Source organism: Scyliorhinus canicula, chromosome 7 (assembly GCF_902713615.1).
Source record: "Scyliorhinus canicula chromosome 7, sScyCan1.1, whole genome shotgun sequence".
Classification (NCBI taxonomy): Eukaryota; Metazoa; Chordata; class Chondrichthyes; order Carcharhiniformes; family Scyliorhinidae; genus Scyliorhinus; species Scyliorhinus canicula.
This window is the reverse complement of record NC_052152.1, coordinates 111783202-111803187: the sequence shown is the minus strand read 5'-3', so window position 1 is coordinate 111803187 and position 19986 is coordinate 111783202. Positions and strand designations below refer to the sequence as shown.

Here is a 19986-nt window from a genome sequence, read left to right as displayed (position 1 = left end):
CCCCCCCCATATGAAAGCACAATAGGTGGAGTATGGTTTACTATACAGATCTAGGAATTTCTTACATGCAGCCCAGCAGAGTTTTCTTCAATGTATTTTATTCCAAACATATTCAAAATAAGTACAAAAACGTAAGTCAGAAAACATTCTCCACATCTAATGGTTTACAGTTTGTACAGGTTTTTCTCGCCTTTCACACCCCCTCCCCACGATGAACAATTCCTCAAACATGGTCGTGAAAGTCTCAAAACCCTCCGCTGATCCCCTCAATTCGAACTTTAAAAAAAAATTAGAATACCCAATTGTTTTTTCAAATTAAGAGGCAATTTTGCATGGCCAATTCATCTAAGATGCATGACATTAAGGGTAAAGTAGTAGCATGGATAGAGGATTGGTTAATTAATAGAAAGCAAAGAATGGGGGATTAATGAGTGTTTCTCTGGTTGGCAATCAGTAGCTAGTGGTGTCCCTCAGGGATCCGTGTTGGGCCCACAATTGTTCACAATTTACATAGAGGATTTGGAGTTGGGGACCAAGGGCAATGTGTCCAAGTTTGCAGATGACACTAAGGTGAGTGGTAAAGCGAAAAGTGCAGAGGATACTGGAAGTCTGCAGAGGGATTTGGATAGGTTGAATGGGCTAGGGTCTGGCAGATGGAATACAATGTTGACAAATGTGAGGTTATCCATTTCGGTAGGAATAACAGCAAACGGGATTATTATTTAAAAGATAAAACATTAAAGCATGCCGCTGTGCAGAGAGACCTGGGTGTGCTAGTGCATAAGTCACAGAAAGTTGGTTTACAGGTGCAACAGGTGATTAAGAAGGCAAATGGAATTTTGTCCTTCATTGCTAGAGGGATGGAGTTTAAGACTAGGGAGGTTATGTTGCAATTGTATAAGGTGTTAGTGAGGCCACACCTGGAGAATTGTGTTCAGTTTTGGTCTCCTTACTTGAGAAAGGACGTACTGGCACTGGAGGGTGTGCAGAGGAGATTCACTAGGTTAATCCCAGAGCTGAAGGGGTTGGATTATGAGGAGAAGTTGAGTAGACTGGGACTGTACTCGTTGGAATTTAGAAGGATGAGGGGGGATCTTATAGAAACATTTAAAATTATAAAGGGAATAGATAGGATAGATGCGGGCAGGTTGTTTCCACTGGTGGGTGAAAGCAGAACTAGGGGACATAGCCTCAAAATAAGGGGAAATAAATTTAGGACTGAGTTTAGGAGGAACTTCTTCACCCAAAGGGTTGTGAATCTATGGAATTCCTTGCCCAGTGAAGCAGTTGGGTCTCCTTCATTAAATGTTTTTAAGGTAAAGATAGATAGTTTTTTGAAGAATAAAGGGATTAAGGGTTATGGTGTTCGGGCCGGAAAGTGGAGCTGAGTCCACAAAAGATCAGCCATGATTGTAGTGATCCACATAACAATGATCTCGTTGAATGGCGGAGCAGGCTCGAGGGGCCAGATGGTCTACTCCTGCTCCTAGTTCTTATGTACATCTTTGAGGGGGTGAGACCCATGCAGACACTGGGAGAATGTGCCAACTTCACACGGACAGTGACCCGGGGTTCATTCTAACCCGGGTCCTCGGTGACGCGAGATAGCAGTGCTAACCACTGTGCCGCCAATCCTCAATTGAAACTTAATCTTCTCCAAGCTGTGTTGTCGACTGCCATTCCAGCAAAATCCTTTGCCAGATAACAAGAGAGGCGAAGGCCACGACACCCGCTTTCCTCTCCTCCAACAGCTCCGGCATTTCCAATATCCCAAAGATCGCCACCATCGGGTCTGGCCCAGCCTCTACCCCCACAATCTTTGATATCATCCCAAACACTCTCACCCAGAACCTCTCCACACTCTAACCATGGACTGGGCTCCCAGTATATCTTCTTGATGCCAGTGGCAATGCCGCCGTCACCATGACCCTCAGGCTGGACCCCCTACAGGACTCCTCCACCATCCTAACCCATTCTAACCTCTCTCTCTTTCCCACCACCACCTCACTTTCTCCACATTCACTGCCCAATAACAGTGCAGCAGATTCAGTAACGCCAACACCCCCTTTCTGCCTCTCTAGCAGGGCCTTCTTTACCCCATATCTTTACCTTCCCCGCCCATATAAACTCCAAGATCGCTGCATCCAGTTTCCGTAAAAAGGCCTTTGGAACGAAGATCGGGAGGGTCTGGAATACAAATAGAAACCTGGGCAGGACACTCATTTTTACCACTTAAACCCTCCCTGCCAGTGTCAGGTGTAACGTATCCCACCTCCTAATGTCCTCCTTCAATTTTACGTTCCATTTGAGCATCGTCTCCCACTCCCCCGTCACCTCGACCCCCAGATACCTGAACAGATTCCTGGCCACCTTAAATGTCAACACCCCTAAATTGGCTCCCCGACCCACCTCGTTCACCGGAAACACCTCGCTTTTCCCCACATTCAACTTATAGCCCAAGAAGGCCCAAACCTCTCAATAAGCCCAAAATTCTCCCATGCTCTCCAATGGGTCTGAGAAGGTTGTCTGCAGACAGCAACACCCAGTGTTCCCCACTCCCCCTCGTAATCCCCTGCCACTTCGCTGACCCCCTAAGAGCCATCACAAAGGGCTCTTGCTAGCGCGAACAACAGCGCCGACAGTGGACACCCCTGCCTTGTTCCTCTATGCAACACAAAGCTCTGTGAACTCATCTCATTTGTCCATACATTGCTACCAGAACCAGCCAACAGACACACCTATGCCACAAACTTCAGCCCAAACCCAAACCTTTGCAGAACCTCAAACAGGTACCGCCATGCCACCCGGTCGAAAGCCTTCTCCTCGTCCTTAGATACCACTACTTCCGGTACCAGCGCCTTCCTCCTCTGCCATCTTCCTAATTGTTGCTATCCCACACGTCTCCTTCAGTTCCTTGGCCAGATATTTAACCTTCTTCTGCCGGGTCTGGAAGGGGAGCTCCTCCTCCACTCCTTCAAATGCACTTTCCTGTCAAAATTCCATTTTGGCCGTCACCAGAAGTCCGCTCTTTGCAGAGCATGAAGCTCAGAACCACTCACAATTATGCATATAAGGTGAGCAGTAGTTACTTTTGACTGCGTCTGCAGACAGTGATTAAAATGCTTATATTACTGGACTAGTAATCCTGAAGTTTAGGCTAATGATACAGAGTCATCAGTTCAAATCCCAACAACATTTAAATTTGACTAATTAAATAAAACTGGTTGGAAAAGTGGGCCTAAAAGCAGGTAACCATTGCCCTAAAAACCCATCTGGTTCACTAATGCCCTTTGGGGAGGATACCTGTGTCCTTACCTGGTCTGGCCTACATGTAACTCCAGACCCACAACAATGTAGTTGATGTAAACTGCCCTCAGAAATGGTCTGACAAGCCACTCAGTTGCATCAAACCTCTATAACAAAAAATAATAAAACTGAATGGACCACCTACTGGCATCAACCTATGGACAGCAATGATTAAGGCACATCCTGTACCTTCAACCCAACAACGCCCTTCTCACTGATATTTGCAGGTTTGTGCAAACATTGGGAGAGTTGTCCCACAGACTAATCAAGTTACAGCTTAACAGTCATTCACAGTATCATATATTTCTGCCAATGTGACAGACTTTTCCAACACCATTGCTGTGTATGTCCTGTCCCAAGAACAGGCCAGACCCAGGGGACATGGTAGCACAGTGGTATACAGTTGGGAAGGAGTACTTCTTCATGTCGAAAACTATTTGGAAGAAGCAAGAGCACAGAATGTACTCTGGATGTCCATCACCAAGAGTGGCTTGGTAGCACCACTATTCACTGAGTTGGCCAAGTCCTCATGGAGACAGCTGATAGACCAGGAAGCCTCCGACAGAATCATGAAGAGGGAAAAATCTGTTTGATCTTGTCCTCATCAATTTGAATTTTGCCGATGTAGCTCTCCATTACCGTATCGGTTGGAGTGACCTTGTCTTCACACTGACTTTGGTCTCCATTGTGATATGTGACAATACCAATGTTGAATGGTCAGATCTAGCAACTCAAAACCGGACATTTATGAGGTGCTATGGGCTATCAAAAGCAAGAGAACTTTATATCACCACAGAAAGAACCTCGTTGGCCAGAATATCCCTCATTCATCTTCAAACCAGGTGACCATTACTGGTTCGGTGAGGAGAGTTGAAATGTATGACTGGAGCAGTGAAACATACATCCTGAAAGGTTAGGAAGTAACTATTTGGATGTACTTTACATTGGTTAAATCACTTACCTTTCATTTGATGTAATTTCTGCCCCAGCTAAGAACCAATCTAAGTCTTTTGAAGACACACAGAGACTTGACAATGCACTCTGGAAAGTGAAGAATCTCTAACATCAGTCAATTACTCTTACAGAGTTTTATTGCATGTCCTCTGCTCCTCCCTAATCCGTCAACCTTTACATCAATAAATATACAATCCAGCCCTTCCATAAGTTTATCTGGCCACATCTAAATCTACTGTACCCTAAGTACATCCAGGTGTTAAATCCTATCGAAGTAACTCAAGTTCTTTCTCCGTGGCCACCATATGACTCACCAAATGACTTGGGTCACTTGGTAGCTTTCTCACTTCTGAGTCAGAAGGTTGTGGGTTCAAGTCCCATATCAGAGACTTGAGCATAAAATCTGGACTGACACTCCAGTGCAGGACTGAGGGAATGCTGCATGATAGAGGTACCCATCTTTCAGACCAGGTATTAATCTGAGGCTCTGCGTGGCACTATTTTGAAGAGCAGCAGGGGAGCTATCCCCAGAGTCCTGGCCGATAGGCATCCCTCAATCAACAGCACAAACACAGATGCTCTGGCCATGATTGTCACTGCTGTTTGTGGAAGCTTGTCTTTTGTAAATAAATGCTGCATTTCCTCCACTGTGACAGTGACTATACGTAACTCCTGAGTTGGCTGGAAAGTGCTTATGGATATCCTGAAGTCTGGAAAGGTACTTTATAAAAATGCAACTCTTCCTTTATCATCCTGGAGGACTAAGGCTGGATGTTATATTCCAGCTGCAGTCCAACCAATAACCCAGAGAATGACAGAATGGTCCTTTGATTTGTATTGAATAGATCTATTAATACGACCTAAATATACCCTGTTTGCATTGTTCATGATTCAGTGTTTTGTGTACAATAATGCTGAGATCCTTTTCTCACCACTTTCACTTCACTTGCCTGTAAGTTATACATAGTCTCTGTTGGTTTTTCCCATTTCCTGATGTTTGGTCTAATTCCCTAGCACATCAAAATCATTGTTTGCAGAAGACTGTACATCTACATCCCAAACTGGCTGTATCAAATGTAATAATTGTATCTTGTTCAATTCTGATAGTGGATCTCCTGTTTCCCCTTACATTCAGAAACCTACTTGGTCACAATCAGGTAACAGTGAACAAATTCAGGAATCTTACCGGTTATGCTTGGGCATAAATGGACAATGGCATGAACCTCATTGATCATATTCAAGTAGAGGAGAAGAGAGCCTAAATCTATCCAAGGATTCATTAGTTGTGATTCTCTACTACGCAGTATGCATGGAGACTATCAGATATGATCAGGGATGATAGTGAGAAGACATTGACAAATTTACAGTCTCTGTTGTCGCAACGTGTGAACCTAGTGAGATGGAGCTGTTGGTCAGTGGTAGAAATGTTGAAGTTCTGAACGTCTCAATTATATTGCAATAAATCAAGGAGTCCCTGAATTTTCTGGCTCATTCTCTTGAGGTACATCTCTTCCTTTGTGGCGCCTGATTCTAATGTGTGAAATTGTTCGATGTCTTTCAGCTGCATTGAAGTGAAAGAGAAATGGGGAGAAAAAAATGTTAAAGAGTGACTTTAACCGTGGTATTGTTTAAATGATAACACAGCCAGATAGTGCAGCAGATAGCAGTGGAAATCATACCGCCCAGGGGAGCATCAATGGACAGGGAGCGCAACTCACAAAATCAACAGTGCTGTGGTCCCAATGCTGATCCTCACTCCAGTCGTCTGGGATTGTTAAATTCAGTCCATAGATTGAAGGTTATACTGTCATTGCTGTGAGCTTGGATACCATTTGCAAATCAAAATTTCACCAAAGGTACTAATCCCTCATATATTATGCGGTAAAATTATTTTTAAAGCAGACAATGCTTTAAGCTATTTCACAATAAGGCCAGAGAGTCCCATTACTAAGGACACCTAATTTCCAGCTCAGTGGCATCATCCTCCTCTGCTCACCCTCAGCTCAGCTGCTGAGGAAACCCCCATCTAAGCCTTTGTTACCTCCAGATTTTATTATTCCATCATTCTCTTGGTGAGCCTCCCACCTTCCATAGACTTCAGCTCATTCAAACGTTTGTTGTCCATGTCCTTGCTTGTACCCAATCCAGTTTATTCGTCAATCACTGGCGCCCAATTCAGCAATGCCCTCGGTAATACTCGGTAGCTGCCACCCCACCCCCCCGAACCCTCCGATCTCTGCACCCCTCCACTTCTGTCCTCTCGCTCATCCCCAATTTCAATCATCCACCACTGGCTGATATGTAAAAACAAAAGACTGCAGATGCTGGAAATCTGAAATCCAACAAAGTGCTGGAAAAGTTCAGCAGATCTGGCAGCATCTAAATTAAAATGAAAATTGCTTATTGTCACGAGTAGGCTTCAATGAAGTTACTGTGAAAAGCCCCTAGTCGCCACATTCCAGCACCTGTTCAGGGAGGCTGGTACGGGAATCGAACCGTGCTGCTGGCCTGCTTTATAAGCCAGCGATTTAGCCTTGTGAGCTAAACCAGCCCCTGTGGGATACTATGGAGAGAGAAACAGAGTTAACATTTCAAAGTCCAAAATGACCTCTTCAAAATTAATACTGCAGGTCCTGCTGAGTTTTCCCAGTAATTTTTGATTTAATTGGGTGATGTCTTCAGCTGCCTCGATCTTAAATCCTAGAATTCCCTCCCTCATCACTGTCTTTCCTCCTTTAAGACATTTGTTAAAATTTGCCTCCTTAATCAAGCTTTTGGTTATCTGGACTTCTTAATCCATGATTCATTGTCCAATGTTGTCTGATAATCCTTCTGTGTATTTCTTGGGGACATTCCACTCTGGTAGGGGGAGCAATTGAATGCATTTATTGATGTTGAATTTCATCACTGTTGACCCAAACTCTTTTTGAGGGAAAGTCTGACGCATCTGTGACAACTCAGCCAGACTATCCATATTGCTAATACCCTCCACGATTATTAGGTCAACCGGATGAGACATCTCTCCTTGTTCTAGTTCACTATGATAGAACTGTGGAATAACACCGAGTTCAAAGTAACATCTCCATCTTTAAGATGTTTCAACAGCATCAGCAGTGTTTTCATTTGCACTCAAAATATTCCCAACGCAAGTCCAATATAATCTGAAAAGCCAAATACTGCGGATGCCGGAATTCTTAAATTAAAATGACTCATGCTGGACATAGTCAGCAGATGTGGCTGCATTGGTGGAGAGAAAAGCCAAATTAGCAATTCAGCTCAGGGACCTTTCACCAAAACACTGATTTACAGGAGAATAGCAGACACTGGGAATAACAGATATGCAGAGATTTATTGGGAATAACAGACCTGGCCTGGTACCTTACGAATGGCAGACATGCAGTGATAGATAGGGAATAACAGACATGCAGTAATACATTAGGAACAGCAGACATGCAGTGATACTCTGGGAATAGTAGACATAGTGATGTATTAGGAACAGCAGGCATGCAGTGATGTATTAGGAACAGCAGTCATGCAGTGATATACTAGGGACAGCAGACATGCAGCGACACATTGGGAATAGCAGACATGTAGTGATACATTGGGAACAGCAGTTATTTCACTGGGAATAGCAGACATGCAGTTAAAAATTAGGAACAGCAGACATGCAGTGGTATATTGAGAATAACAGACAAGCAGTGACACATTAGGAACAGCAGACATGCGGTGACATGCTACGAACAGCAGACATGCAGTGATACATTAGGAACAGCTGAGATGGAGTGAAAATCTGGGAATAGAAGACATAGTGATGTATTAGGAACAGCAGGCTGCAGTGATGTATTACGAACAGCAGCCATGCAGTGATATACTAGGGACAGCAGACATGCAGCGACACATTGGGAACAGCAGAATACAGTGATACATTAGGAACAGCAGAATGCAGTGATACATTAGGAACAGCAGAATGCAGTGATACATTAGGAACAGCTGACATGCAGTGATACATTAGGACAGCAGAATACAGTGATACATTAGGAACAGCAGGAGCAGACATGCAGTGATACATTAGGAACAGCAGAATGCAGTCATACATTAGGAACAGCAGGCATGCAGTGACACATTAGGAACAGCAGAATGCAGTGATACGTTAGGAACAGCAGAATGCAGTCATACATTAGGAATGACAGACATGCAGTGATACATTAGGAACAGCACAATGCAGTGATACATTAGGAACAGCAGACATGTAATGCTACATTAGGAACAGCAGACATGCAGTGACACATTGGGAATAGCAGACAGGCAGTGATACATTAGGAATGACAGACATGCAGTGATACATTAGGAACAGCAGAATGCAGTGATACATTAGGAACAGCAGAATGCAGTGATACATTAGGAATGACAGACATGCAGTGATACATTAGGAACAGCAGAATGCAGTGATACATTAGGAACAGCAGACATGCAGTGATACATTAGGAACAGCAGACATGCAGTGACACATTGGGAATAGCAGACAGGCAGTGATACATTAGGAACGACAGACATGCAGTGATACATTAGGAACAGCAGACATGCAGTGATAAATTAGGAACAGCAGAATGCAGTGATACATTAGGAACAGCAGAATGCATGTGATACATTAGGAACAGCAGAATGCAGTGATACATTAGGAACAGCAGAGTGCAGTGATACATTAGGAACAGCAGAGACACATTAGGAACAGCAGAATGCAGTGATACATTAGGAACAGCAGAATGCAGTAATACATTAGGAACAGCAGAATTCAGTATAGGAACAGCAGAATGCAGTGTTACATTAGGAACAGCAGAATTCAGTGATACATTAGGAACAGCAGAATGCAGTGATACATTAGGAACAGCAGAATGCAGTGATACATTAGGAGCAGCAGAATGCAGTCATACATTAGGAGCAGCAGAATGCAGTCATACATTAGGAGCAGCAGAATGCAGTCATACATTAGGAACAGCAGAATGCAGTGATACATTAGGAATAGCTGACATGCAGTGACACGTTAGGAATGGCAGACGTGCAGTGATACATTGGGAATGACAGGCATGCAGTGATACATTAGGAACAGCAGAATGCAGTGATACATTAGGAATGACAGACATGCAGTGATACATTAGGAATAGCAGACATACAGTGATACATTAGGAATAACAGATGTGCAGTGATACATTAGGAACAGCAGAATGCAGTGATACATTAGGAACAGCAGAATGCAGTGATACATTAGGAATGACAGACATGCAGTGATACATTAGGAATAGCAGACATGCAGTGATACATTAGGAATAACAGATGTGCAGTGATACATTAGGAACAGCAGAATGCAGTGATACATTAGGAATAGCAGACATGCAGTGATACATTACGAACAGCAGAATGCAGTGATACATTAGGAATGACAGACATGCAGTGATACATTAGGAACAGCAGAATGCAGTGATACATTAGGAACAGCAGACATGCAGTGATACATTAGGAATGACAGACGTGCAGTGATACATTAGGAACAGCAGAGACACACTAGGAACAGGAGAATGCAGTGATACATTAGGAACAGCAGAATGCAGTGATACATTAGGAACAGCAGAATGCAGTGATACATTAGGAACAGCAGAATGCAGTGGTACATTAGGAACAGCAGAGTGCAGTGATACATTAGGAACAGCAGAATGCAGTGGTACATTAGGAACAGCAGAGTGCAGTGATACATTAGGAACAGCAGAATGCAGTGATACATTAGGAATGACAGACATGCAGTGATACATTAGGAACAGCAGAATGCAGTGGTACATTAGGAACAGCAGAATGCAGTGATACATTAGGAATGACAGACATGCAGTGATACATTAGGAACAGCAGAATGCAGTGATAAATTAGGAACAGCAGAATGCAGTGATACATTAGGAACAGCAGAATGCAGTGATACATTAGGAATGACAGACATGCAGTGATACATTAGGAACAGCAGAATGCAGTGATACATTAGGAACAGCAGAATGCAGTGATACATTAGGAACAGCAGAATGCAGTGATACATTAGGAACAGCAGAATGCAGTGATACATTAGGAATGACAGACATGCAGTGATACATTAGGAACAGCAGAATGCAGTGATACATTAGGAACAGCAGAATGCAGTGATACATTAGGAATGACAGACATGCAGTGATACATTAGGAATAGCAGACATGCAGTGATACATTAGGAACAGATGTGCAGTGATACATTAGGAACAGCAGAATGCAGTGATACATTAGGAACAGCAGAATGCAGTGATACATTAGGAATAGCAGACATGCAGTGATACATTACGAACAGCAGAATGCAGTGATACATTAGGAATGACAGACATGCAGTGAGACTTTAGGAACAGCAGAATGCAGTGATACATTAGGAACAGCAGACATGCAGTGATACATTAGGAATGACAGACGTGCAGTGATACATTAGGAACAGCAGAATGCAGTAATACATTAGGAATGACAGACATGCAGTGACACATTAGGAACAGCAGAATGCAGTGATAAATTAGGAACAGCAGAATTCAGTGATACATTAGGAACAGGAGAATGCAGTGATACATTAGGAAGAGCAGAATGCAGTGATGCATTAGGAACAGCAGAATGCAGTGTTACATTAGGAACAGCAGACAGGTAGTGATACCTTAGGAACAGCAGAATGCAGTGATACATTAGGAACAGCAGCCATGCAGTGATACCTTAGGAACAGCAGAATGCAGTGATACCTTAGGAACAGCAGAATGCAGTGATACCTTAGGAACAGCAGAATGCAGTGATACATTGGGAACAGCAGAATGCAGTGATACAATGGGAATAGCAGACAGGCAGTGATACATTAGGAACATCAGAATGCGATCATACATTAGGAACAGCAGAATGCAGTGATACATTAGGAACAGCAGAATGCAGTGATACAATGGGAATAGCAGACATGCAGTGATACATTAGGAACAGCAGAATGCAGTGATACATTAGGAACAGCAGAATGCAGTGATACATTAGGAACAGCAGAATGCAGTGATACATTAGGAACAGCAGAATGCAGTGATACAATGGGAATAGCAGACATGCAGTGATACATTAGGAACAGCAGAATGCAGTGATACATTAGGAACAGCAGAATGCAGTGATACATTAGGAACAGCAGAATGCAGTGATACATTAGGAACAGAAGACATGCAGTGGTACATTAGGAACAGCAGAATGCAGTGATACATTAGGAACAGCAGAATGCAGTGATACATTGGGAATAGCAGAGTGCAGTGGTACTTTGGGAACAGCAGAATGCAGTGATGCATTAGGAACAGCAGAATGCAGTGATACATTGGGAATAGCAGAATGCAGTGATGCATTAGGAACAGCAGAATGCAGTGATACATTGGGAATAGCAGAATGCAGTGGTACTTTGGGAGTGGGAGACATGCAGTGATACATTGGGAATAGGAGAAATACTGTGATACATTGGGAAGAGCAGAATGCAGTGAAATAAGAGAAATGCAGTGATACATTGGGAAGAGCAGAATGCAGTGAAATAAGAGAATTGCAGCGATACATTGGGAATAGCAGAAATGCATCGATACATATGGAGTAGGAGACTGGGGAACAGCAGACATGCAGTAGCACACTGGGTATTAGCTGGCAAGCAGTGATTAATTAGGAATAGCAGACATGCAGTAGCACACTGGGTATTAGCTGGCAAGCAGTGATTAATTAGGAACAGCAGAATGCAGTGATACATTAGGAACAGCAGAATGCATGTGATACATTAGGAACAGCAGAATGCAGTGATACATTAGGAACAGCAGAGTGCAGTGATACATTAGGAACAGCAGAGACACATTAGGAACAGCAGAATGCAGTGATACATTAGGAACAGCAGAATGCAGTAATACATTAGGAACAGCAGAATTCAGTATAGGAACAGCAGAATGCAGTGTTACATTAGGAACAGCAGAATTCAGTGATACATTAGGAACAGCAGAATGCAGTGATACATTAGGAACAGCAGAATGCAGTGATACATTAGGAGCAGCAGAATGCAGTCATACATTAGGAGCAGCAGAATGCAGTCATACATTAGGAGCAGCAGAATGCAGTCATACATTAGGAACAGCAGAATGCAGTGATACATTAGGAATAGCTGACATGCAGTGACACGTTAGGAATGGCAGACGTGCAGTGATACATTGGGAATGACAGGCATGCAGTGATACATTAGGAACAGCAGAATGCAGTGATACATTAGGAATGACAGACATGCAGTGATACATTAGGAATAGCAGACATACAGTGATACATTAGGAATAACAGATGTGCAGTGATACATTAGGAACAGCAGAATGCAGTGATACATTAGGAACAGCAGAATGCAGTGATACATTAGGAATGACAGACATGCAGTGATACATTAGGAATAGCAGACATGCAGTGATACATTAGGAATAACAGATGTGCAGTGATACATTAGGAACAGCAGAATGCAGTGATACATTAGGAATAGCAGACATGCAGTGATACATTACGAACAGCAGAATGCAGTGATACATTAGGAATGACAGACATGCAGTGATACATTAGGAACAGCAGAATGCAGTGATACATTAGGAACAGCAGACATGCAGTGATACATTAGGAATGACAGACGTGCAGTGATACATTAGGAACAGCAGAGACACACTAGGAACAGGAGAATGCAGTGATACATTAGGAACAGCAGAATGCAGTGATACATTAGGAACAGCAGAATGCAGTGATACATTAGGAACAGCAGAATGCAGTGGTACATTAGGAACAGCAGAGTGCAGTGATACATTAGGAACAGCAGAATGCAGTGGTACATTAGGAACAGCAGAGTGCAGTGATACATTAGGAACAGCAGAATGCAGTGATACATTAGGAATGACAGACATGCAGTGATACATTAGGAACAGCAGAATGCAGTGGTACATTAGGAACAGCAGAATGCAGTGATACATTAGGAATGACAGACATGCAGTGATACATTAGGAACAGCAGAATGCAGTGATAAATTAGGAACAGCAGAATGCAGTGATACATTAGGAACAGCAGAATGCAGTGATACATTAGGAATGACAGACATGCAGTGATACATTAGGAACAGCAGAATGCAGTGATACATTAGGAACAGCAGAATGCAGTGATACATTAGGAACAGCAGAATGCAGTGATACATTAGGAACAGCAGAATGCAGTGATACATTAGGAATGACAGACATGCAGTGATACATTAGGAACAGCAGAATGCAGTGATACATTAGGAACAGCAGAATGCAGTGATACATTAGGAATGACAGACATGCAGTGATACATTAGGAATAGCAGACATGCAGTGATACATTAGGAACAGATGTGCAGTGATACATTAGGAACAGCAGAATGCAGTGATACATTAGGAACAGCAGAATGCAGTGATACATTAGGAATAGCAGACATGCAGTGATACATTACGAACAGCAGAATGCAGTGATACATTAGGAATGACAGACATGCAGTGAGACTTTAGGAACAGCAGAATGCAGTGATACATTAGGAACAGCAGACATGCAGTGATACATTAGGAATGACAGACGTGCAGTGATACATTAGGAACAGCAGAATGCAGTAATACATTAGGAATGACAGACATGCAGTGACACATTAGGAACAGCAGAATGCAGTGGTACATTAGGAACAGGAGAATGCAGTGATACATTAGGAAGAGCAGAATGCAGTGATGCATTAGGAACAGCAGAATGCAGTGTTACATTAGGAACAGCAGACAGGTAGTGATACCTTAGGAACAGCAGAATGCAGTGATACATTAGGAACAGCAGCCATGCAGTGATACCTTAGGAACAGCAGAATGCAGTGATACCTTAGGAACAGCAGAATGCAGTGATACCTTAGGAACAGCAGAATGCAGTGATACATTGGGAACAGCAGAATGCAGTGATACAATGGGAATAGCAGACAGGCAGTGATACATTAGGAACATCAGAATGCGATCATACATTAGGAACAGCAGAATGCAGTGATACATTAGGAACAGCAGAATGCAGTGATACAATGGGAATAGCAGACATGCAGTGATACATTAGGAACAGCAGAATGCAGTGATACATTAGGAACAGCAGAATGCAGTGATACATTAGGAACAGCAGAATGCAGTGATACATTAGGAACAGCAGAATGCAGTGATACAATGGGAATAGCAGACATGCAGTGATACATTAGGAACAGCAGAATGCAGTGATACATTAGGAACAGCAGAATGCAGTGATACATTAGGAACAGCAGAATGCAGTGATACATTAGGAACAGAAGACATGCAGTGGTACATTAGGAACAGCAGAATGCAGTGATACATTAGGAACAGCAGAATGCAGTGATACATTGGGAATAGCAGAGTGCAGTGGTACTTTGGGAACAGCAGAATGCAGTGATGCATTAGGAACAGCAGAATGCAGTGATACATTGGGAATAGCAGAATGCAGTGATGCATTAGGAACAGCAGAATGCAGTGATACATTGGGAATAGCAGAATGCAGTGGTACTTTGGGAGTGGGAGACATGCAGTGATACATTGGGAATAGGAGAAATACTGTGATACATTGGGAAGAGCAGAATGCAGTGAAATAAGAGAAATGCAGTGATACATTGGGAAGAGCAGAATGCAGTGAAATAAGAGAATTGCAGCGATACATTGGGAATAGCAGAAATGCATCGATACATATGGAGTAGGAGACTAGGGAACAGCAGACATGCAGTAGCACACTGGGTATTAGCTGGCAAGCAGTGATTAATTAGGAATAGCAGACATGCAGTAGCACACTGGGTATTAGCTGGCAAGCAGTGATTAATTAGGAATAGCAGACATACAGTAGCACACTGGGGATGAGCAGACATGCAGTGATATAGTAGGACTAGCAGGAATGCAGCGCCACACTGGGAATAGCAGTCATGCACACAGTAGTATAATGGTTAGCACCGTTGCTTCACAGCGGCAGCGTCCCAGGTTCGATTCCCGGCTTGCGTCACTGTCTGTGTGGATCTGCATGTTCTCCCTGTGTCTGTGTGGGTTTCTTCCAGGTGCTCCGGTTTCCTCCCACAAGTCCCGAAAGACGTGCTGTTAGGTAATTTGGACATTCTGAATTCCCTCTGTGTATCCAAACAGGCGCCGGAATGTGGTGACGAGGGGCTTTTCACAGTAACTTCATTTTTTTTTTCTTTTATAAATTTAGAATACCCAATTCATTTTCTCCAATTAAAGGGCAACTTAATGTGGCCAATTGACCTACCCTGCACATCTTTGGGTTGTGGGGGCGAAACCCACGCAGACATGGGGAGAATGTGCAAACTCCACACAGATAGTGACCCAGAGCCGGGATCGAACCTGGATCGGACTTCGGCGCCGTGAGGCAGCAGGGCTAACCCACTGCGCCACTGTGCTGCCCTTCACAGCAACTTCAATGCAGTGTTAATGTAAGCCTACTTGTGACAATAATAACGATTACTATTATTACATGCGGAGATACATTAGGAATAGGAGACCATGGAACCATAGAATTTCTACAGTTTAGAAGGAGGCCATTCAACCTTCCGATTCTGCACCAAACCTCTAAAAGAGTACCCTACCTATGCTCAGTACTCTTCCCTATCCTCGTAACGCTACATTACCTGCACATGTTTATCCACTAGGGGAAATTTAGCATGGCCAATGCACCTAACATGCACATCTTTCGACTGTGGTGGAAACTGGACCACCCGGAGGAAACCCATGCAGACATTGGGAGACAGTGCAAACTCCACACAGACACTCACCCAAGGCCAGAATAGAACCAAGGTCCCTGGGGCTGTAAGCAGTGCTAATCTCTGCGCCACCATGCGCAGACATGCAGTGATAGATTAGGAATAGGAGACATGCAATGAAACACTTGGGAATAACAGACATGCAGCAATTTCCCGGGTCGTGACCGACATAGAAATATTTATACTTTAAACACTATCGGTTACTTACTATCAGTTTTGCTCCCATGTTAATTCTCACACCCCTTTTCCTGGTTTTGAACGTGGTATAAATCTGTCCCCGTGAGATTAATCGGATGCTGATTTGAGAGTTTAGTTCCAGGTTTATTGAGAGATACGGCGGTGCATGGACATGCTGATGGCAATCCCGCCACAGCCATCGGTTCTTGTTAAGTCCTTGCTCAGTGAAGTAAAATCCATTTGAAGGGGTCACATTGATCCTATGGGAAGAGATCACAACACATCTCAGACTCTGTATCACTGCGAATGACTTGAAGCAGAAATTGTAATGCTTCTGTCCTGTTTTACTGTCTTCCCTGCTGATTTTGTGTTCTCACTATTGCTGGCCTGTGTGACAGTCTCAACCTAAAAGGCACCCACCCAGTTCCAGGTCAAGCACTCCCCAAGCTGGAACAACTGGAAATAAACTTGTCTCCCAGTCTTTCAGTGGAAGAGTGGGTGAGGAATCGGACAGGCTGAAGTGCATCTGAATTATAGTGATTTTCTAGTGAATTATTGTAATAGAACATAGAACGATACAGCGCAGTACAGGCCCTTCGGCCCTCGATGTTGCACCGACATGGAAAAAACTAAAGGCCATCTAACCTACACTATGCCCATATCATCCATATGCTTATCCAATAAACTTTTAAATGCCCTCAATGTTGGCGAGTTCACTACTGTTGCAGGTAGGGCATTCCACGGCCTCACCACTCTTTGCGTAAAAAACCCACCTCTGACCTCTGTCCTATATCTATTACCCCTCAATTTAAGGCTATGTCCCCTCGTGCTAGCCACCTCCATCTGCGGGAGAAGGCTCTCGCTGTCCACCCTATCTAACCCTCTGATCATTTTGTATGCCTCTATTAGGTCACCTCTTAACCTTCTTCTCTCTAACGAAAACAACCTCAAGTCCATCAGCCTTTCCTCATAAGATTTTCCCTCCATACCAGGCAACATCCTGGTAAATCTCCTCTGCACCCGTTCCAAAGCTTCCACGTCCTTCCTATAATGAGGCGACCAGAACTGTATGCAATACTCCAAATGCGGCCGTACTAGAGTTTTGTACAACTGCAACATGACCTCATGGCTCCGGAACTCAATCCCTCTACCAATAAAGGCCATCACACTATAGGCTTTCTTCACAGCCCTATCAACCTGGGTGGCAACTTTCAGGGATCTATGTACATGGACACCGAGATCCCTCTACCACACTACCAAGAATTTTACCATTAGCCAAATATTCCTCATTCCTGTTATTCTTTCCAAAGTGAATCACCTCACACTTCTCCACATTAAACTCCATTTGCCACCTCTCAGCCCAGCTCTGCAGCTTATCTATGTCCCTCTGTAACCTGCAACATCTTTCCGCACTGTCTACAACTCCACCGACTTTAGTGTCGTCTGCAAATTTACTCACCCATCCTTCTGCGCCCTCCTCAAGGTCATTTATAAAAATTACAAACAGCAACGGCCCCAGAACAGATCCTTGTGGTACACCACTCGTAACTGAACTCCATTCTGAACATTTCCCATCAACCACCACTCTCTGTCTTCTTTCAACTAGCCAATTTCTGATCCACATCTCTAAATCACCCTAAATCCCCAGCCTCCGTAATTTCTGCAATAGCCGACCGTGGGGAACCTTATCAAACACTTTACTGAAATCCATATACACATCAACTGCTCTACCCTCGTCCACCTGTTCAGTCACCTTCTCAAAGAACTCGATAAGGTTTGTGAGGCATGACCTACCCTTCACAAAACCATGCTGACTATCCCTAATCATATTATTCCTATCTAGATGATTATAAATCGTATCTTTTATAATCCTCTCCAAGGCTTTTCCCACCACAGACGTTAGGCTCACCGGCCTATAGTTACCGGGGTTATCTCTACTCCCCTTCTTGAACAAAGGGACCACATTTGCTGTCCTCCAGTCCTCTGGCACTATTCCTGTAGCCAATGATGACCTAAAAATCAAAGCCAAAGGCTCAGCAATCTCTTCCCTGGCTTCCCAGAGAATCCTAGGATAAATGAATAATGAAATGAAATTACATTTATATCCATGCTCCGAATGTCTGAAAGCTCTTTAAGGACAACAAATTGCTCTTCAAGTATTGTTAACTATTATCAAATGCCAACTGATGCATAAGGTCCCGTTCACAGTATTAAATGAAAGACTTGTATTTAGGTAACACCTTTCATGACCTCAGGGCACCTTTGCAGCCAATGAAGTACTTTTGAAGGATACTCATCATTCCAATGCAGGGAACGCAACAGTTAATTTGGGCAGAGCAAACTCCCACAAATGCTAATCATGACCAGATAATTTGGTTTGGTGCTGTTGATTGAGGGATAAACATTGCCCTGAGAGCGCTTTCCTTCATTTTTTCAACAGTTACATGGGGTGGGGGGGGGGGGGGGGGGTCTAATACATGGAACAGTCCCCTCAATACTGCACCTGAGTGACTGGCCATACTTAGTGCTCAGGTCCTGAGTGCGGCTGGAATGCTCATGTATCCTACTTATAACCAGAAGTGTGTTGTCAGTCGGGAGTAATCAATTTATACATTACTGGCAGCTCTCCTGTGGAAATACAATTTCAAAAATTATCTTTTTAAATTTAAAGTACCCAATTCTTTTTTTCCAATTAAGGGGCAATTTAAGGGCCAATTCACCTACCCTGCACATCTTTGGGTTGTTGGGGTGAGACCCACACAGATATGGGGAGAATGTGCAAACTCCACACAGTGACCCGGGGCTGGGATCGAACCTGGGTCCTCAGCGCTGTGAGGCAGCTGCGCTAACCACTGTGCCACCATGCCACCCTAATTTCAAGAATGATCGGATAAACTAAGCCTCACTCAAAGGGAGCATTTTCTATAAGTGCCACATATTTTCCAACCTGCGATACTTCTCGTATCACTCTTCCTGGTCACATTTTCTTGATATTGCCAGTTATAACAGATGGGACAGTATGTTAGAAAAGGTGTCACAGGACTTAAATGTGACATTGATAAAATTGAAGCATTGTAAACACGACTTTTGATAAGGTATAGACGGGTTTTCAAGATGTGGCCTTTACTGGGCTCTGAAATGGCTTTCGATCAAGTTTTACCATATCACCTTAGAATATATAGCACAGAAACAGGCCATTCAGCCCTACCATTTATGCTCCACTCAAGGCACCCGCCTTCACCGTCATCAATTTATCTTGCTTCCCCTTGTGTGGATCTATCCTATACTGCTCTCTGCAGTAGCGAGCTCCACAGTCACCAGGAGAGTGGTGAGAATGTCTAATATTAAATGGCACTAGTTTTTCTCGCCACCCCTCCCCCTACACAAGTGGAAACACACACTCTTTGTCTACTCTGTCAAAACCTTTCAGAATTTTAAAGATCTCTACCATTTGTTTGACGTTTAGCTGCTGTTGTATAAAGAGTCAAAAGCTCTGCTCCTTTTCACCAACACCTTTATTTCACTTTAATAGACTCTGCACAAAACTCTAATATCACATCACCTGATGCAAAGGCCACCTGAAGCCCCTTTACATAACCAGTGTCAATTATTGGATACTTAACATAAATGAGACAACTAATTGGGATGTCTCTTAACCCATTACTTAAAAGTCTCCCCTTCC

At 43.4% G+C, this 19986-nt stretch overlaps 1 protein-coding gene across 6 annotated transcripts in view; it reads right to left on the bottom strand.

Moving 5' to 3' along the window:
* Nucleotides 1–2002: 2002 nt before the first annotated feature.
* LOC119969277 (glutamate-rich protein 6-like) overlaps nt 2003–19986 on the bottom strand; it is a 108118-nt gene continuing 90134 nt past the window's right edge. For 3 of the 6 annotated variants that reach the window (XM_038802680.1, XM_038802683.1, XM_038802682.1), the window contains 2 exons: nt 16336–16564; nt 2003–5821 (listed from right to left, as the gene is read on the bottom strand). In XM_038802680.1, coding sequence (XP_038658608.1) covers nt 5705–5821; nt 16336–16564 — 346 coding nt within the window. In that variant the 3' untranslated portion in view covers nt 2003–5704. Of the gene's footprint in view, nt 5822–16335; nt 16565–18866; nt 18933–19986 lie in introns of those variants that run through there. The other 3 variants (XM_038802685.1, XM_038802684.1, XM_038802686.1) reach the window with 3 other exon arrangements.